This window comes from Xiphias gladius, chromosome 3 (assembly GCF_016859285.1).
Source record: "Xiphias gladius isolate SHS-SW01 ecotype Sanya breed wild chromosome 3, ASM1685928v1, whole genome shotgun sequence".
In the NCBI taxonomy this organism is placed as follows: Eukaryota; Metazoa; Chordata; class Actinopteri; order Istiophoriformes; family Xiphiidae; genus Xiphias; species Xiphias gladius.
Genome location: NC_053402.1, coordinates 3,005,969 through 3,024,730, shown reverse-complemented (window position 1 = coordinate 3,024,730; position 18,762 = coordinate 3,005,969). Strand labels below are relative to the sequence as shown.

The following is an 18,762-nucleotide window of genomic DNA, read 5'->3' as shown; positions in this document are numbered from 1 at the left end:
ATGCAACAATGTTTCAGCTTGAACGAAAGAGTTGCTCTTGTAACCAAGGCTGTAAGGCTAACCAAGGACACCTCTTCACATACAGAGAACAGAGGAAAGGGAGAAGAAACTAGAAGAACATAATAGAAAGAACAGATGTTCCTGTTAAGAGTCTCAGCCATTAAGCTAACTTTTGTAGTTGGAAGATTGGCTGTATAGGATAAATAAAAACAGATTGTACAAACTAAAACAAAGTGTGAGCATGGGCAAAATAGTCAGCTTGCTAATGATAAGAAAGTTTGTGTTCGGGCCGACAAACTGAACTTGTCGAAATAATTGCAAAGATCTCCTATACACTGCACATTTTTGCATTGCTGCCAGTTAGCAGTGCCGTCTGATTGTATGTTGTTGTAGATAAGACCTTTGACTTGCGTGTTTCCAGTTCCAGTTTTGAGTCACTTATGAATTGCGTCTGTTATCTAGAGTACATATGAGTACATAGTACTCTGTAGTCTATTGCTGTTGCAACTTGGCAAGCTCCTCTTTGTAGATAGCATTAATTTAAGTCACAATAACTGTACTGCCATTTGTTGGCAGCAACTCATTTGACAGCAGTTTAACAACCTTGGAGATCATGGTGTAGTTTCTGTCTGGATTTACACTATCTCTTCTCTCCGCTCCAGACTGGCAGGCTGGATGTTGGCCTTGGGACTACGGGGCTGGCTCAGTCCCAGTGCGTCCCCTCTGGCTTTAAGAAGTTGTTCTGGTCCCCAGTGAAGACAAAGGGGACAGGGGCATGAAGCTGGATGGTGCACGATGCTGGCGGATGGGTAGAGGGCTGCTGTTGTCTGAGGCAGCCCCCCTGGCCTATTGTGGTACTGGGAGAGGCGGAGTGCATCCAGGGGCCTCATGGGTGCACTGTAGGGACTGTGAGTTTGGGATGCTGGCGAGGAGAGAGCCAGGGGGGAGTAGTGGTGGAGGGGGAGCTGGGGCGGGATGAAGGGGTATGGTAAGGTGGATGAAGGAGAGGCACGGCCTACCAAAAGTGCACCCAGGGGGTCGACGAGAGGGTGAGGCCAAGGCAAGGAGTGTCTCTGGCGTTTATCCTTCATCCTCCTGTTCTGGAACCACACCTGGAGAGAGGGAAGGAGAGAGGAAATGAGTAAGGAGTGGATCAAAATAAGGAGATGTGAAGGAAGGTGAGTGACAAAGGTGAGAACATGACAGTGCAGATGTGGAAAAGAGAAGGGAAGGAAGGTAGGGATAAAGTGAAAGAAAACCATCCAAAAAGGTAGAGAGATTGATATTAAGGTGAAAAGATACAGAAGAGAAAGGCATGAAAGAAAGATTAAAAAAAACAGGGGAAAAAAAAGAGACACGATTAACGGCACAGTCACTTAGAGCCTCCTCCGTGGAGAGAAAGTACTAAAGCATACAAGGTCTCACAAGGCCACTCTGGATGAAATCCATCAGGTACAGGCCCCAGCAACTGTGTTTCAAGTGACATAAAATTTACTATGTCTAAAAGAGCAACTTAACACCCTGGTTTGGATTGAAGAATTAGAACCCTGACAGTCACAACCACAGGCCCCCACCCCCTACCCCCTGTGGTACCCTACCCGAAAATGTCAACCTGCTGCTAAGGGGCTAGAATAAAAGTCAGAGGCTCACCAAAGCCAGTAAGCTTTATCCTGTGGAGAACATGAATGTCTGTATCAAAATTCATGGGAATCCATCCAATTTTTGTTTAGGCATTTCACTTATCAACAAAACTTGTCCAAACATGTCAACCTGCTGCTGGCGCTAGAGGAAATGTCAAGTCATTAGGATACATTGTGTGTGAAACATGAATATTACTGGCTGACCCACTTTGCCATCTCTGCAGATATGCTGCTGGCAGGGATAAAAATCTAAATGTATAAGGTCTATCAACAGATATTCAAATTGTTGTAAAAATCTTACAAAATCTATCTACATATTCTAATTGCATTACTATGTACCAGATTTAGTTTCACTTCAATTTGTCGCATTAATACCTGTTATTCTGAGTGTCATCACTGACATCTCCAACTTCTTAAAACTTTAAAGCTCAGGCTGACAAAAAGTTGTCTGTGTGTCTGTCCATCCAGCCCTCAACTATTTCGCTAGTTCACAGAATCTCCCGGAAGGCCTTTCTTCTAAAACGTCAGGTGGCAGCGTTTACAAGGCGTTGCTCGCATTCCAGCTCTTTCATAAAAGACCCTCCAGTAGTTGCCAGAAAGGTGGGTGCATTTACTGCATATTAAAGCTGCTGCATTGGGTCAGTGGGCCTCTGTGTTAAATGTTAGATGCTGCTAAACCTGTCATTACTCAATCTTCTGTGCTGATTGAAATGACTAATCTGAGGAAAGAAGATGAAGGGCTCACATTCATGAGAAATGTCATAGGTGTTTGTCATGTAAATTGTCATTTAGGTGAGTAGCTGTCTCAGATTTTTCACTTTCTGTTTTGCCTTGCTTGTTTTTTCTTTGTTTTGTTTTTTTGGCTGTGTCTATAAGCCAAGAAACTGTGTGAAGAAATGAAGTGAGACAATAGAATTTCATAAGCCCTTAAAATCAGTGAAGGAGGTATGTTATTGAGTAAAGGCTCTATTGTTCCATATGGAGCTAGAGCTGAAGCGCAATTAGCTTAACTTAGCATATAGACTAGAAACAGGTGGTAATACTTAGCCTGGCTTTCTCCAAGGTCAAAAATACAGTTGTAATGCTCTCTATTTAACATTTGTATCTTATTTAAAAAAAAAAAAAAAAAACAGAAGTATAAAAATTGTATTTTTTGTTTTTAGCCAAAGATGCTACATAAAAGTACTGGGCATATGGAGAAACTGTTGACCAAGAAAAAGTTCTACCCTATAACGTCACCTAAAACCACAAATTATTACTTTTCTGTTTTATATTAAGGAAAAAGGTTGATATTTTGAAAAATACACTTCTTTGCTATCTTTCATTTTGGCACATATGCTTGTTAGCTTTCTTCCCGAGAGTTTGATGAGAAGATTAATGCCATTAATGTCTGTATGGTAAATATGTTGCTGAAGCCAGCAGATAGCTAGCTTAGCTTAGCACAAAGACAGGAAATGGGGGGGCAGCTAGCCTGGCTGTGTCCAAAGTTAACAAAATTCTCCTAGAAGCACCTCAGTAATGCAGACATCAAATCTCTTTTATCTAATCTGCATAAAAAAACAAAATGGAAGAACAATCTTCTATTTTATGGGGGTTATGTGCTGGACTTGGTCATGACCAGTTGCAACCAGCAACCAGCAGAGACTGTTAATTAGGCAGCTTTAGATGTGCTAGTAGGAAAATTTTGTTACCTTTGAAGAGAGTCAGGCTAGCTATATCCATGTCTTTATGCTATGCTAAGATAACTTGCTGCCTCTCATTTACTGTACAGACATGACAATGGTACTGATATTCTCATCTAAATCTTGGAAAGAAAATTAACAAGCACATTTACCCAAATGTAGAATTATTCTTTTAATTAATTAGCATATTAAGTGTTGGTTGCTGTATTTTTGAATACCGGAAAGAGCCAAGAGTTCTTTTCTCCTTCCCTCAGTCTTAATGCTTAGCTAAGGTAATCATCTCTTGATTCCAGCTTTGTACTCAGAAATATATCTCTTATAAACCAGTGTTTTTGACTTCAAACTAAAAAAGAGCTTTAATAGAACTAAAACCAGGAAAACAAAAGCATTCACACAGAAAACATGTAGCCATGATGAAGTTGATGCACATAAGCAAGAATGTGCACTAAAGATAGTTGTATTTTATGTTTCACCTTGTGTCTAGAAAGCTGACAGTATATGGGCACATGTTCAAGGTCAGGCCAACTTTTCAGTGCACACTAATACAACAATTACGCAATCTTATGAAGACTGAGAAAGACTGAAAGTCATATTTAAAATTTTGTGCAGGGATGCAAACACAGTAACATTGCTGTAGTTGCTTTAGGATAGGATTGGGAAGACGGGCGTGCTGAGGCTGAAGCCAGACCTTTTAAGAGACACTGTTGTACTTTGTCTAATTGAAATGTTTTCTTGTGAATTTAAACTTACACCTACTGACCCACCAGTTCCTCCCACTCTGTGCGTGTATAGACTATCTTTATGCTGGAATATTACACAACCCCAGGTTTGCTGTGTAATAATTTCATTAAACACAAATTAATTTAAGAATATGCACCATGTACTGACAGTATCAGTGCCATTTAAATACCACATACAGGAAACAAGGGAAGTCTTTGCAAGATCAGACATTAATGCAGGACACACCTTAAGGCCCTAATCATGTCAGTTCATGTTGTTGTGTTTCAGTGGCGCATAATACCATATTCCCAAACAAAATTACAATTTAAATTGTAAATTTTGTTTGTAATATTGTTTTATAATTGGGAAAGTGCATTCTTGAATTTGTCGATTTGATTCATAGGTCTTTTTCACAGAAGAAATTTTGACAAGTACGGGTGTAAATAATTAATGAATAATGAATTAATGATGGCTGAATTACATTTAGCTGCTTCAATTATAGGGTCCTGGTATTGTGCATTTTGGCTCAGTGTCACACAGTCATGGCTTCCTGGGACAGCTGAATACAACAGAGCCATTGTCAATTGTATTAATATCACCTGTGGCCTTTCCAGCAAGGACGAATCAAAATGTCTGCTGTGCTAAAAGGACTATTCAGGAATTTCTATTTTTATTCTAATAAAGACCTTATGAAACAGTTGAAAGTGCCAAAACTAATATGTGAACCTCGAGTGGAGATTGTTTCGTTAACTGTTGTTTCCAAGGTCAAAGATCGACTGTCAATCTCAATTTTAAAGCCAGCGTGGTCAGAATAATGGAAATTTAAACATCTACAGTTCCATGACAACAGAGCAAATTTCATCTGTTCTGTCATATGATCAAAAAAGCGATGTGGGAAAGTTGACCATGAGTAAAAAGTATTTTGTCAAAAAAAAAAAATACAGTTGCCCATTGCCTCTTTTGCCTGGCTGGGAATGCAGCCTCGTCCTCACTGATCTAGTGAACCACCTAAAACCTCAAAGGCCCCTGGAGGTCCCCAGACCTGTCTTGGAGCACCTGTAGTTAAGAGCAGATGAAAGTATAATTCTGATACATTAATCAACTTCTGGGGTAATTTAGTGAAAACTCTTCAATCTTCACTCTTCTTCATTTTCATGAAACCATCATGCCCCATGCAGAGTTCAGCTGTGCTGGTCATGGTCAAACCCCTCATTTGAGAGATCGTACATGTTTCAGCCTATATTGTAATTTTGAATATTAAAATGTTTTAGTTTTTTAGATTTTTAATTGATTACCCAGAGAAGCCATCCGTTTTCATTCATTTTAGCACACAATGAGAAAATGAGCAAGCAGAGATTCAAAGTCCAGTAAATATGATATCTGCTCTATCCTGTATGTTGTTACATTCTGCAGTGCATGCTTTTCAAATCCCTCTTCACCATCTAATGCATCATGCCAGCATAAAATATCTTTAAAATCCATAAGTCAAATAAAAGACAGGGAAGAAAGAGAAGGCACGTTTTTAGATGTTATAGATCATCGATCTCAATCAGTTGGCATGGCCCCTTTAACCAGACTGAGTGCAGGCCCGGTCAACTACAGTACCTTTATCGTTGTCTCCGGTAAATTGAGCGCCGCGGCCAGTTCGCAGCGCCTGGGCCTGGAGACATAGCTCTCCTTGCCGTACTCCTGCTCCAGTCGGGTCAGCTGCTCTCGCGTGAACGCCGTCCGGTGCCGCCGACTTTGGTCCAGCAGGACGCTGCGCGGGCAAGGCTCCCGCTGCTCCTCTCCAGCGACGGCCGCCACCGGCGTCTGTCTGCCCTCCGCCACTGAAACGATGTATACAGAAACGCAAGCTCACAGCAGGCACGTGGGACACTTTACAGTAAGGTCTACTATTATAATACAAGCGATGAGTGGACGTGCCTTTGTTAATACGTCCAATTACGGAAAACAGACTTCAGATAGGTTTTTAGTTAAGAAGTAGGTTAAGTGAAGTTACAGTGCTGTATACTACAGCATGTACCTGTTACTAATACATTATAAATGCAATAAGGTCAAAAATCGATCTAGTACCAGGCCTACATTTATACGTCTTTACCCTAATGTTCTTTTTGGGCTTTATTTAAAAACTCAGAAACGAAGTTAATATTGTTTTACCAGCATGTTACTTCACCTCCTAATTTCTCCTAATTTTATGAGAATTGTTTCTAACTTGATTTTGAACTGATGACATGTTTAAGAAAATGTCACATTATGTTTGAGCTCTCAGACAACACCCCATCTGTGGAACATGGTTAAACACAGGGGATTTTTAACAATGGATTTTAACATGCTCTATATCTGGGATTGGTGTTGACAGAACTTTTTTTTTTTTTTTACTCAGCATTCCTCCTCCCAAATCCTAAATAAGTCTATTAAGTGTTTTATAACAGTTTGTTCATGGACTTCGACCCTTCTGGGGTATAACTGTGTGGAAAACATAGGGCTCTGCTGTACATTTCTTTGTCTGTGGACAGGGTTTTGGCAAACAAACCCTTGATTTGTTTAGTCCATATAAGGCATGGGACATGAAACATTTCTTAATTTGGTGTAATAACAATACTTTGTGGTCATTTCTGAATTTTGTTACCTTTATCAAATCTGTAAATCCAGTTTATGACAAAGGGAAGAGTTTAATACATTTCTACATATTAAGTCAAGATATGGTCTGTTGAAGAGAAAAAAAAAACTGTTAAATTGTGATTATGAAAATGTTTACACATCCCGCAGTGGGGCATGGTCTGTAAAAGACTTTTGCTCCTAGTCGTTTGTTACCTGTTTGGTAGGCTTGTCAAAAGAAACACGGAATTGATTGGGTCTCAGTGATAACAAAAGTTTGCTCAAAAGCAACAGTTACATTACTTACACATCAGGTTGTTTCTCTTTAAGAAGTGTAAAAATGAAAAAATTCCCTCCTTCTTTTTCACGGTGCTCCTTTTGTCTGACCCCCTGCGGGCCTACGGGCAGCTCCGCTCCGCTTCAGAAGGACCGGTGAAGATGCTGGCTGCCGTCTGACAAAAAGGCATCTCCTTGCCACACTCTCTCTCTCACGGGCTCTTCTTTCAGGTCTGTTCCGACACACAGGGAGAAGATGAGGTGTTTCTGTCTCAACACCCTCACCAACCCCACCCCGCCCCGCTACTGTCTGTGTTCCCTGGGGCTGCTCCTCTCGCCTCCTCTGCCCCTATCACAGAAGCTCCAGACGGTCCGTGGTGTGCGCGTCGGCCCGGCGCGGCGCCGCGGCCCAGAGAGGTGTTAAATGTGTTTAGGGGTAAAGCCTTTGGTCTCCGTCTCGGCCTTTGTACTTTTGTTATGGAGAATTAAAGACGCACAGGAACAGACAGCAGCCAGACCCTCATTGTTCTCCGCCGTTTGATGTTTGCGGGTTTGGAAGTAAATCATTAAAGGCCTAATGGCTCCAAATTGACCGAGGTGGATCACGGTGGAGAGAACTTATTAATTAAGATAATATTATAGCTACAGCTGTCCGTATTATAGCCGATACGTATTTGTAATCATCCATGTTCAGTCTCGTGGTAGCCTATGACGAATATTATGGCTTACATCTTCGCCTAGGCTGTTACTGAGGTCGATTACTCTTAAGACATGTCCTTTCCTTTTTTGTTGAGGGTCGATGTATTTTTTATTTTATTTTCTGGGATATAACTTACCCTAAGCAAACAAGTGTCTTATTTTGTAACAAGACTTTTAGAACGTTTGTTATAAAAAAAATGGCTAGTGGTTTTGATTTTGGATTTGATGAAATATGCTTTTCAGGTTTTTTGAATAATAACCAGTTATGACTTCACCGGGGGTATTAATTGAGCTTTATAAAGCGTAATAGTAGAACAGTATCATTCAAAACGCTGTCCTATAAGTGTATAGCCTTTCCTCCAGTACAGGAGCTGACCCTTGAACCTGTGTTTTGGGGCTTATTATGGCTATAATCTGTTCTGATTGTTAATCCAGCGGCCAGATGATGATAAAGAGGACAGGCAGAGGACAGAGACAGACAGACGCCAGTTAGGGTGGAGTCGCTGTCACACAGAGGAAAGTTGTCATTATAAAAAAAACACTCAGGTGCTATAGAAGAATCACAATCAGAGTCATTTCTGAGCCGTCCTCGTTGCAGAGTATTAGTAACATAAATGGACATTTTGATTTGTAAAGAGTTAAACACTACTCCTCTTTTTTTAATGGTCTGCTCTGTGTGAATTGAAGTGGAAGAGGTGCCCCGATCTTCTACGTAAGTAAAAGTAGCAGTGACGCAGTGCAGAAATACTCTGTTACAAGTAAAAGTCCTGCAATCCATTTTTTCAGTGCAGGGGATTTTAAATATAAAGGTATTAGCATAAAAATATAAATAAAGTCCAAAGAGTAAAACGACATATAATGCAGAATAGCCATTTCAGTATAATGCATTGTAAATTATATCATTAGATTATAATCATTGATGCAATAATGTATAGATTACTTCAATGTTGCAGCTGCTAAAGGGGGGGCTCATTTTGAATACTGCGGGGTTGCTTGTGATTTTCCCTCTGGGGTTCAATAAAGTCTTATGTATATGTTTATAATAATGCATTGTCATTTATTTGTTGATTATATGTTGTAGGCTATTATTATCAGAATCTGCAACGTAACTAGTAGGTAAGTAAAGTTATCCATTTAATGTTGTGGAGTAAAAGTAGAGTATTTCCCTCTGTAATGTAGTGAAGGAGGAGTATAACGTAGCATGAAATGGAATTAGTCAAGCAAAGTAAAAGTACATCAGTATCTGAGGTACTAAACCTTTGTAATTACTTTCCACCACTGGTGAAATGCAGTTTTATGACAGTGTGTGTGTCGTTTCCTGAGAAACTTTTTTGTTTTTCTTGAAAGAGGTTTTACTTCCTCATTGTTCGGGGTCCCACAGACTCCTTTGCTTTATGGGTAAAAACAATAATCATTATAATTGCATTTTTTCCACTTTCCCTACATCAAATATTTTTCTTTTCTTTTGACCTTACAAATGCGATTTGTATAAAAAGTATCGAAGTGGTGACTTTTCACTTTGCCAAAAACTGGACTTGCACACACCAAAGGCTGAAAATATGAGAATGACCATAAAGCATTGTTAATACACAAAGTGAGTAAATAATCATGTTTTTATTTCATGTATATAAGGACTATGCATGAACAAATTCCTTTTGTTTGTCAGGTCTTTCACAGACAAAGACATGTACAACATGTTATCCAGTTAGGGTCAGTTAGACCACAGAGAGGTTGACCTCCCTGTTAGAGATCAAATGAAGAAGCTGTCATAAAATGTCAGCAACAGAAATTCTGGGATTTGGAAGGAGTTGTACTGTGTAAAAAGTACTGTCAACACAAATCACAGATATAGAGCCTAATAAAAATCCTTTGTATTTAACTGTGTTTTAAAGCTGGAGTCTCTTAGCCTTAACAGAAGCAATACATCCTTCTCTATGGCAGATTTCTAAAACATGGCATCACTTCAAAATTATGTTTATAAGCAATTCTTGTTAAATTAAGTTATGAAGCATCAGGGGGAACTAACAATGTTAATATTGCACATTTACCAATCAATAATAAATGTATAAATAAATAAAAGGCAGCTGTTGATGATATCTGACAGTGCTCTTCGAGCAATTTATTATTATGCTTCCATAAAATAGGGGGATTAACAAGAGACTTTAAAAACAAAATGGTTAAAAAAAAATGATGGAGCACAGGGAGACCACTGGTTTTTGACTACTGTTAGGGAGTCCTTATTTCTGGCAAATGGTTATTTAAGAAGTTTAATGTCCTGATATTTATTTTGATCGATTATTTCTATGCTTTTGCTTCCCGTCTTTTTCTCCAATCACTCTCCCACGCATTAGTGCCTACACCGCCACTGCCTATATGGGTCAAGCTCCAAAAAAACTGGATCCTCTGAGTTCCATAATGCAAGTTTAATAGCATCCTTCATTTCACCTTCCCGGCCTGGTAAATTCCCAAAACTTTTAATTTCCACTATTCCAGTTTGTAATGCAGGCTTCCTGTTATGCATTTGAAGTATCCAAGCCAAAGCAAGTAAACTGATCTTCATTTGCAAAATTAGCGGAGTGCCCCTTTAATATTAAGGTTGCAAACTTGACAAAAATATCAGTCCTGGCAAGCATGTTGGAGTGTCCTTGGTTTTTTTTTTTTGGTTACAATATGAGAGGAATTTACATGGTCATTTCACTATTGTGTAACCAGTATTTATTAAAAATGAAGTTATACTGGTTTGCTACACCTTTTCATTCAAATTTAATGAGAAAATATTTCAGTCCTCTAGAATGACACAAATGTGTTTTCTGATCTGATGGCTCCTATCTGCAGGAGATCATATGTCTGTGCGTTCCAAAACTGTTGCAATCCGCAGTTGAAAAAATAAATCAGTTCTCTGATGTGACAATGACATGGTTAACTTTTCGTTAGGTTTATTCTCAAAAACGACTTAGTTAGGTTTAGGGAAAAATAATGGTTTAGGTTAAGTAACTACTTTGTTAAGGTTAGGGGACCTTTTTCATCATGGTTACAATAATAAACACTTGGTTAATATTAGGGAGCTGATCATGGTTATGGTTAAACCAACACTGCCTGTCGGTCAACGAACAGCGGTCTCTCTCGGCAAAGTCCAGTGTTTTGTTTTTCCATCCATCCACCCCAACGTCCTGCCTATGAGGATCTTGTGGATCTATAACATCACATTAACCCCTTCAATCAGAAAAACGTGGAGTCCTGTGTTTAAATATTGTACTCAGCAAAATGATACAGAGTATATTTTGATACTGTCAGACAGTGTGAAATAAGATGATTTTAACAGCCTTAAAACTTAAGAGGGGAAAAAAGGAAGGTTGTTTTAAGGGGTTAAAAATGAAGGAGGACATGTGCAAAGTCATAAAGTGCCAGCTGAGAGGATGTTTTTGGGCAAATGCCAGGTGTGACTTGTGCTCTGTGCTCAGACAGATTGCTATAATATTGGTGGTTTAAATGTAAAAGAGTTCTGAGTGAGCAGCTGAAAGGCTAAGTGTCTTGCTCAGGGACACTTCATCAGGAATACAAAGCATGGTCCAAACTTCTAAGCCACTGGCTGTGTCTTCACTCACAGTCCGTTAGCTTGCGTTTCTGTCCCTTTGATAAATCCAAAGTTGTTTTTCTCTCTCTTTGTGGTAAGCACTGGAACAATGTGAAAATGGTTTTCACGTGTTTCTGGATATTGGTGGTTAGAGAAATGCTCTGACCTCAGATGAGTTCATGAGAATAAAGGTTGTCAGGCTGTTATTTAAAGGGATGAAGTGTCCTGCTCTGCTGGCTGATCAAACCCTCACACACTGTCTTCTTCACTATTTTAATATTTGAGGAACAATGCACATGTTGCATTACTTCTAGATGCAACATGTTAAACATATGCAACTAGGTTGCACATGTTGCTATACTGTTTGAGAACTTACAGAAAATATGTGTGTTGTCCCCAAGTACACCCACATACTGAATGTGTTAAAACTTACACAACCTAGCAGGGTGTGTGCAACATATGCTAACATCTCCATCTAAAATTCAGGTTTCAAGCAGTTTTATTGTGATGGGGGCCTACACCAGTAATGCCTCAGTGCAGTGGAATTGATAACCCATCTCTCAGCGGCAGTGGTGATTTGAAGCCTCACTGGCACTTCTTTTTCTTTAAGATGACTGGTAACAGTCCTTTATGATATTTTATTTCCGATGCCTCTTCTAAAGCTCATCTGTTTGGAGACAAGCCAGCTAACCTATCTGTATACACTGTGCTCACATCTTGTCCATACATCAGCATTGACTGGACTAATTTGCAAAACAAGAACAGTCTACAATCATAGCGGCCTAGTTTAATGTGTTAGCCAGCTAATCTTTTCTGACTTTAGCGTTGCAGCTATTTGGTCATAAACCAAAGTATTGGATCACCCTAAATTTTGACCTGATGACGGTGCTAGATGGAAATTCAAGGGATCAACACAGTTATTACAATGTATCCTTAGGGGAACATGAATGTGTGTACTGAATTTCACCACAATCCATCAAATAGTTGAAGAGTCTGGAGTATGGACCAACATAGTGAACAGACTGACCAATGTACTAGCTGACAGACAGACACCGTTGCCATTCCTAGAGCCATGTGAACAGTGTGACTAAAAGTGGACATAAATTGTTGTATTGTGACAGTCCCCAAACTCCCCAAAGTTGAATTCCCTAAATGACAGTCCGCCACTGTGACCACATCCTTACTTGCTTATTTGCTACATAAAAGGCCACTACTTCCCACATTAGCACTAAACCTTTGCATTGTACATAAAGCATGACCTGCAAATTCGTCTATTATGAATGTAATTCCTAGGGGCACCGAGCCAGATTTGATGCACAATTAGCCATTTCAGCTGAGTGGAACATCAAAATTTGTGAGAAATTTAAAAATGTGAACCTGTCATGCGTAAAGTGCAACTTTTTCTTCATTGGAGTCTTGAAGGGAGCATCTCAAGGAAAAATTGTATAACTTATGTTCCCCAACAGGGGGCTGGCCATGATGGAAGCTTTCATACCAAATCTGACCTGCAAAATCCCTAAGTCAAGCTAATTACACAACATATGGCTGTGGGATGGCTAAGGTTAGAGAACAGCTGTGTTCAGGATTTAAAAACACGATTCGGCTACAAGGTGTTCAGACTGAGTTAAGAGATGCTGTTTTACATACCTGTGAGAAGATGAAATTCAATCCAGGAAATCCAATTAAAGAACAAGATCCATTAGTCTGAAGGTTTTTCAGATGCCAAAACACTGCACAATGGTTTATAATACTATGAGATGTAATAATATAATTCTATGAGACAGGAAAGGTCTGGAAAGTTATCAAGGCGACAATTTTTTTATCATCCATCTCGACAATCTCCTGCGCACGTTCCTGGTAATGAAAGAGTTAAACTTTTGCCACACCTGCAAGGTCTGGCAAGGTGTTGCTTCAGCACACACTCCTGGTAATCTCCCAGGAATGGTAGATAAATCTACTATGAATGTGTGCCGAACCAACACCTTGCCGGACCTTGCAGGTGTGGCAAAAGTTTAACTGTTTCACTGGACAACCCTGCATTTTTTTTGTCTGACACCATTTCATCATAAGAGTCATAATTCACGTGGCCACTAAAGATTCATGTCAGGTACATGCAAACAGCTTTGAATTTACAATGCTGCTGTTTTCCTTAAGAGGACATTTTCGACAGTCATCAGTTAAATGGAAAGTGGAAATCAGAATATTCTTTATTCATATAAAATACTTACATTTAACAGACAGTAGGCTTTTGCAAGGCTGTGACAGGTAACTAATTGTGTGAAATGTATTGATTATTAGACTGAATTTAAACTTCTCACAATTCTGTTTGAATTTGATGTTCAAACAGAATTGGATTGCCTGTGTTTAAAATAGTGGGTGGAAAGTTTCCTTCCTTGGGGCAGTTAGGGACAGCTTTGTGTTTCTCATTGACTTTGATCATCCAGATTTCATCCAAATCAGATTTCCACCAGCTGTTATGTTACACGCTTGTTTCAGCAGCCATTCGCTAACACCTGGCAAGTGTCTCAGAGGAGCAGATCTTTCTCACTGTGGACTGTTGTGTGATGTGGGTCTTATTAGTAACACATTTAATGCAGACGAAATAATAACTTCCCACCTATTTAGCACATGGTTCTCTAAGAAGGACAAGCAGCTTCATTTGTGACCTCGCATACCAATTAGATTTTCTTGTTGGCTTTGATTTCAGCCTCAGCACCAGGACTTTTTAGAGATAATGTTTTCCACTGGTTGCTGTCACACTCTGACAAACCCTATTATCCCAACGGATTGGTAGTTTTGATCAAATCATCAAAGTACTCAGTTGTATCTGTAAGACATATGGTTATTGAATATGCTTTAACCCAGACTCGGTTCACGATTTTGCTGTTATCCTTTTGCCTTTATTGTTGTAAGAGTGTCCACTTCTATCAACATGCTATTCCGAAATTACTGATACTGATACTGTTCATCTACCAGAATGTTGAAATGAAAGAGTTGGGACTTTTTGCATATTTTGAATTCTTACTGAATTTGACTTTTAAGGTGACTTTCACAGTGAGAATATCACTAAACACAAAGCAAATGCATGGAAATGCATTTGCATTGAAATGGGTTTGTGTGTTACTACAAGGTACGGCAGGATTGGTGCAGAAGATAAAATCCAAACAAGTAAATTACATTTGAAGGCTTGTCAAATACTAGAACACTTTGCAGCAGTTTATGTTTTTCTATTCTGCAATTCTGGATAGATAATCACAGCAGAAATTATTCTCTCTTCAGTTTTGGTTCTGGTGAGCTTATGCTGCATTCATGCTATTTAGTCACAATGGGTAAATTTCCCATTGTTGCTTCTTGGTAGTGTTAATGCATTATTCTATGGCTACCCCCCTTGCTGGTCTTGTGGTGACCTCAAATAAATGGGAATTTAGCTTACATTGGCTATTTATATTGTGTAATACATATTAATGGCAAATTGTCAAAGGAATTCTTCGCCATTTTGTGAAAAATGTGAAATTGCTTGTTGAGAGAGATGAGAAGACTGATACTACCACTCTCATGTCTGTACAGTAAATATGATGCTAATGAGAGCTGCCAGTTAGCTTAACTTAGCCTAAAGACTGGAAACGGGGAAACAGCTAGCCTGGCTAGGTCCAAAGGAAACAAAATTCACCCACCAGCACCTCTAAAGCGCACTGATTAACAGGTTATATTTTGTTTGCTTAATCTGAACCAAAACATGTTTTTACGGGGTTATGTACCGGACTATTTCTTGACTGGGAGTAGTAACTTCCTGTAGGCTTGTCATCACTATAAGGTTGCCAGGCAACCAGTGGAGACCAGCTGCTGCCTGTAGCTTCATATTTACTGCTACTGTAGGCTCATTTTGAGGGCTTTTTCTTAGTTAGTCTTAGAGGCTATAATTAGGAGAGATTGCTTGGACTAGTTCATCATTTTATTCTGCCTTGACGTTTATGAGGTAAATAGTAAAAAATATAAGTTCCCCTGCTGCCTTAAAAATGCGTGTTAACTGAACTTAGGTTGAATACCTAGTTCAAAGTTGTGCTGAGTTTTGAAAATACGCACTAACCAAGTTAACTGAACTTGAGAAGACAAGTTCAATACTTAAGATAATTAAGAACTTAAGATATTAAGTTGAATCAGCAACTGTTGAGTTGCAGAAACAATCCTTACAGACAGATTTGCTTTCCTTTTACATTTTTAATCTTAAGAGTCAGTTCTTCATTTGAAGTCTTCACAGCTGCAGCTGGAAAAACCCTTTTGTACCAGTGATAGTACAAAGACAGCATGTGAGGTGGCTCTTAGTGAACAAGGAGATAGAGAGGACATGCAACATAAGTCCTAGGCCTGAATCAAACTGTGGACATTATAGTTATTAAGCTTCCTGTCCTGTTACAGTTCAGTTAGCAAAGTGCTCTGCTGCTGCCAGTGATTTTGTTATATTATAAATGGGACTGAAATCAAGACTAACCTTCGTCATAGTTAGGATTGTTTTCATTATTATGGAAAGAAACAACCCTGACTTATCTTAACAAATGCATTAAAGACACACAGCAGGTTTCCATCATGTCTGTTTTCTTCAAACTACAAAAAAGGAGAGTCTCTGGAGAGTTTTAACTCTCAAACAATGCATGCTGGAAAGCCTGCTAACATGCTGCTTTTTTTCTTTAAAAAGCTTAAATTAATGAGTTGACTGCAGGCATACATTCATTCAACTCATCATTTAAGTTCAAATAATTTCAAGTCAGACAAACTCATTTTTATATGTTCTGAAGTGGTCTGAAACTAAAAACTAGATATTTTAAGATGAATTACCTTGATACTAGCAAAACTTATATATTTACAGGGGGGATCAGGGGTGTAGCTCCACAGGGGATGATAGTTTTGATTTAAAGGATTTATATATCTGTAGTGGAATTACTGATTCAGAGAGAGGGATGACTTTCCAGCTAATTACTTAAAGGATATGATCTGATTGTTCTGAGTAATATGTCCAAGATGGGTGATACCCACTGACATCCTTTGCACTTTATTGCAGAGATGTTTTAGTGTGGTTGGAGGGCTAAAGTTGATTGAAAAAGATGTTTACAAATTTAGCCTGCGTCATGTTGACAGTCTTTGTATCTGTAGTTGACAGGATGGTGAGAGTATTAACACCATAGGGGCTGCAGATTGTTAACAGCCTGAATGCATAGTACTAATACCTGCTGCATGTCTTTGACGGAGGCTATCATGAAGTTATAATTCATTAAGAACATGCCATCACTGACAGTAGTGTGATTAATTCCTTAACCCATCCTCACATATCCACTCCAGTGTTAACAGAGGAAAAGATAAGACGGCTCACGATGCCTCTAGTGCTGATTACATCAGTCAAGTCACGCTGTCTGAATATCGGTACAATGTTACCTCCTCTACCAAGCTATCTCGAAGGGAACAATCTTCACACTGAAATGAAAAGAGCAGCTCCTCCTTGCTTGACAATGTGTGCTTCTTATTGAACGCATCTGTTAAGATGTGCAGCTGTTCATTTGTCCTGTTTCAGCTGACTCTGCTGCAGATTATAGTGCTGCCCAGATGTGATGTACTGTTTGCTCAATAAATCTCTGGGCTTTGTGTTAAAAGTTAGTGAAAGCAGCTGCTGCTTTGAACAAAAGGAAGGGACAACACAAATGATTATCTCTAAAAAAATGTGCGACTATCACGCAGCAGCATTTTACAAGATGTTGGAAATAATTATACTATCACCACTGCTGCTGTAGTTTGCTCTGTTTAGCTCTTTTCTGGTTTGTTGTTTTTCTTGTTTGCTCAGTTATTTTCTAGTTTGACCTTACCTCTCTAGTGGCTAGAGCTCCCGGTCTGTTGGTGTAGTGTATCTCTTTTGTCCTACTGTGAGCTCAAAAGTCAGGTTCCTGACACCAGGGACAAACCAGGAAATATTGTATGCATATTACCTTGCTTTTATCTAACAATTCTCCATTAGATTACACTCAGATTGACTCTCCAGCAATAACAAAATCAGGTCAAGCGACTACTTGTAAAATGTGTCACTTGTAGTATAAAAACCCACAGACAGTTGTTACAAACTCTGTAGCTTCCAGCTTTTTAAAGTCTTTTAGCTCATTATTTTTGCTGGTGAACATAATGGAGTATTTCACAGCTAAATTGGCAGATATTTCCTTCAGGAGTAGGTGGAGAGCAAAAGAGAGCTAAAAGGAGAGTGAATATTTCACTTACATTCATCAGGTGACCAGGAACATGATTTCAAATAAATGATAATGTTGCTCTGACACCACTGGATGTGTAAATATGAAACAGTTTGCTAACAAGTTTGCCATACAGTATCAACCTAGAGTATGTCCACATTAAGAGAGTTAAATAAAAAACTGCATCTTTTTCTCTCATTTTTCCAACCCAAAAACTGAGCTTTTCCCAAACAGCCTCAGCAGTGCAAAGATCTCTGAACTCTCTGAACCAGCTGTGTGTATTCTAGTTACAGGCAGAAGCGTGCGGTAGCAAAGTTAAGAACACAAATTTTCGTTGTCTAACTTCTTCTATGATCACTGTTATCATCAACCTCTATCGGTTTTAATTTTGTCAGATGACATCCCAACCATGAAATAATGGTTTGGCCAGCTGGGCAGTCTGTATCATGACTCCTGCTTCACTCTTGTTCATTTTGGCCACTCTGTCCCTGTCTCCTGCTATTTTTCTATCCAGCCAACATATGTCCCCGGACTTTCCCTGCTTTCCCAGTCACCTGACTCCCCACACCCAGATGCTCACCTGTTCTTCATTCCTAATCACCAGACCTGCTTCACTTACCTACACACCTGTTCCTATTTTCCCTCATCAGCTCCCCTGCATATATATGCTAAATCACTTTTTTTGGTTTTATTATTCCTGTGTTTGTTCCCCGGTGTTTTCCTTTGTGCCTGCAACCTGCGTGGAGTGCCTATTCATGTTCCCTTTAGTTTTTCACAGGGCTTCTGCCTGCCTGTAAGTTTTGGACATTCTTGGTTGTTATTAAAGTACCTTCAATGCACCTACCTACCTTCGTGTTTGTCTGCATTTGGAGTCCAAAAATCACTGAACTGTGACAGTCTCTCCCAGCCCTTACCAGATGTTGGCTGTCATGCAGTTTTGTGGTCTGCCAACTGAAAAGCGGGAGAAGAGGGATTTAGCTTTTTCTATGTCGTCCAGGTGTTTAATTATGGACACACTAGTGTAGATGCAAGTCATTTTCACATTAAAATGGCATTTTAAAAACGTAATGATATGGTGATACTAAATCTACACTAATTATTGCTTCAGGTAGCCTACTGAAATGAAAGTCTATGCATTCCATAAATAGTTGCGACATTGTCGGAAAGAACCAATCGTATGTTAATTTTGTCAGATGACAATCCCAAAGAGATCATATGATTGATTCTCGCTTTTACGATTGGTTTGTTTGTTTGTTTTTTAAACCACGCGTTCTAGCGCGCGCGCGATGGGTGCCTCGTGTATCCTTCGTCCCTTTGGAGCGCCGGTTGTGCGCGTCCTCAGAAAT

The 18,762-nt window shown here is 39.4% G+C and overlaps 1 protein-coding gene across 1 annotated transcript; it reads right to left on the bottom strand.

Annotated features, from left to right (window-relative positions):
- Window positions 1–559: 559 nt before the first annotated feature.
- eve1 (even-skipped-like1) lies at window positions 560–18,007 on the bottom strand. Its single transcript, XM_040116602.1, has 4 exons — window positions 17,997–18,007; window positions 7,031–7,152; window positions 5,648–5,871; window positions 560–1,112 (listed from the first exon to the last, which is right to left on the bottom strand). Exons 1-4 carry the CDS (start codon window positions 18,005–18,007, stop codon window positions 636–638), a joined length of 834 nt encoding a protein of 277 aa, XP_039972536.1. The 3' UTR covers window positions 560–635.
- Window positions 18,008–18,762: the final 755 nt, after the last annotated feature.

Bases quoted from the DNA above. Each gene is read 5' to 3' on its own strand.
- eve1 (XM_040116602.1), bottom strand. The intron at 5,872-7,030 runs GTCAGACAAAAG...ACATCGTTTCAG, and splicing joins TGCCCGTAGGCCCGCAGGGG to TGGCGGAGGGCAGACAGACG. The intron at 1,113-5,647 runs GTACTGTAGTTG...CCCTCTCTCCAG, and splicing joins TACCGGAGACAACGATAAAG to GTGTGGTTCCAGAACAGGAG.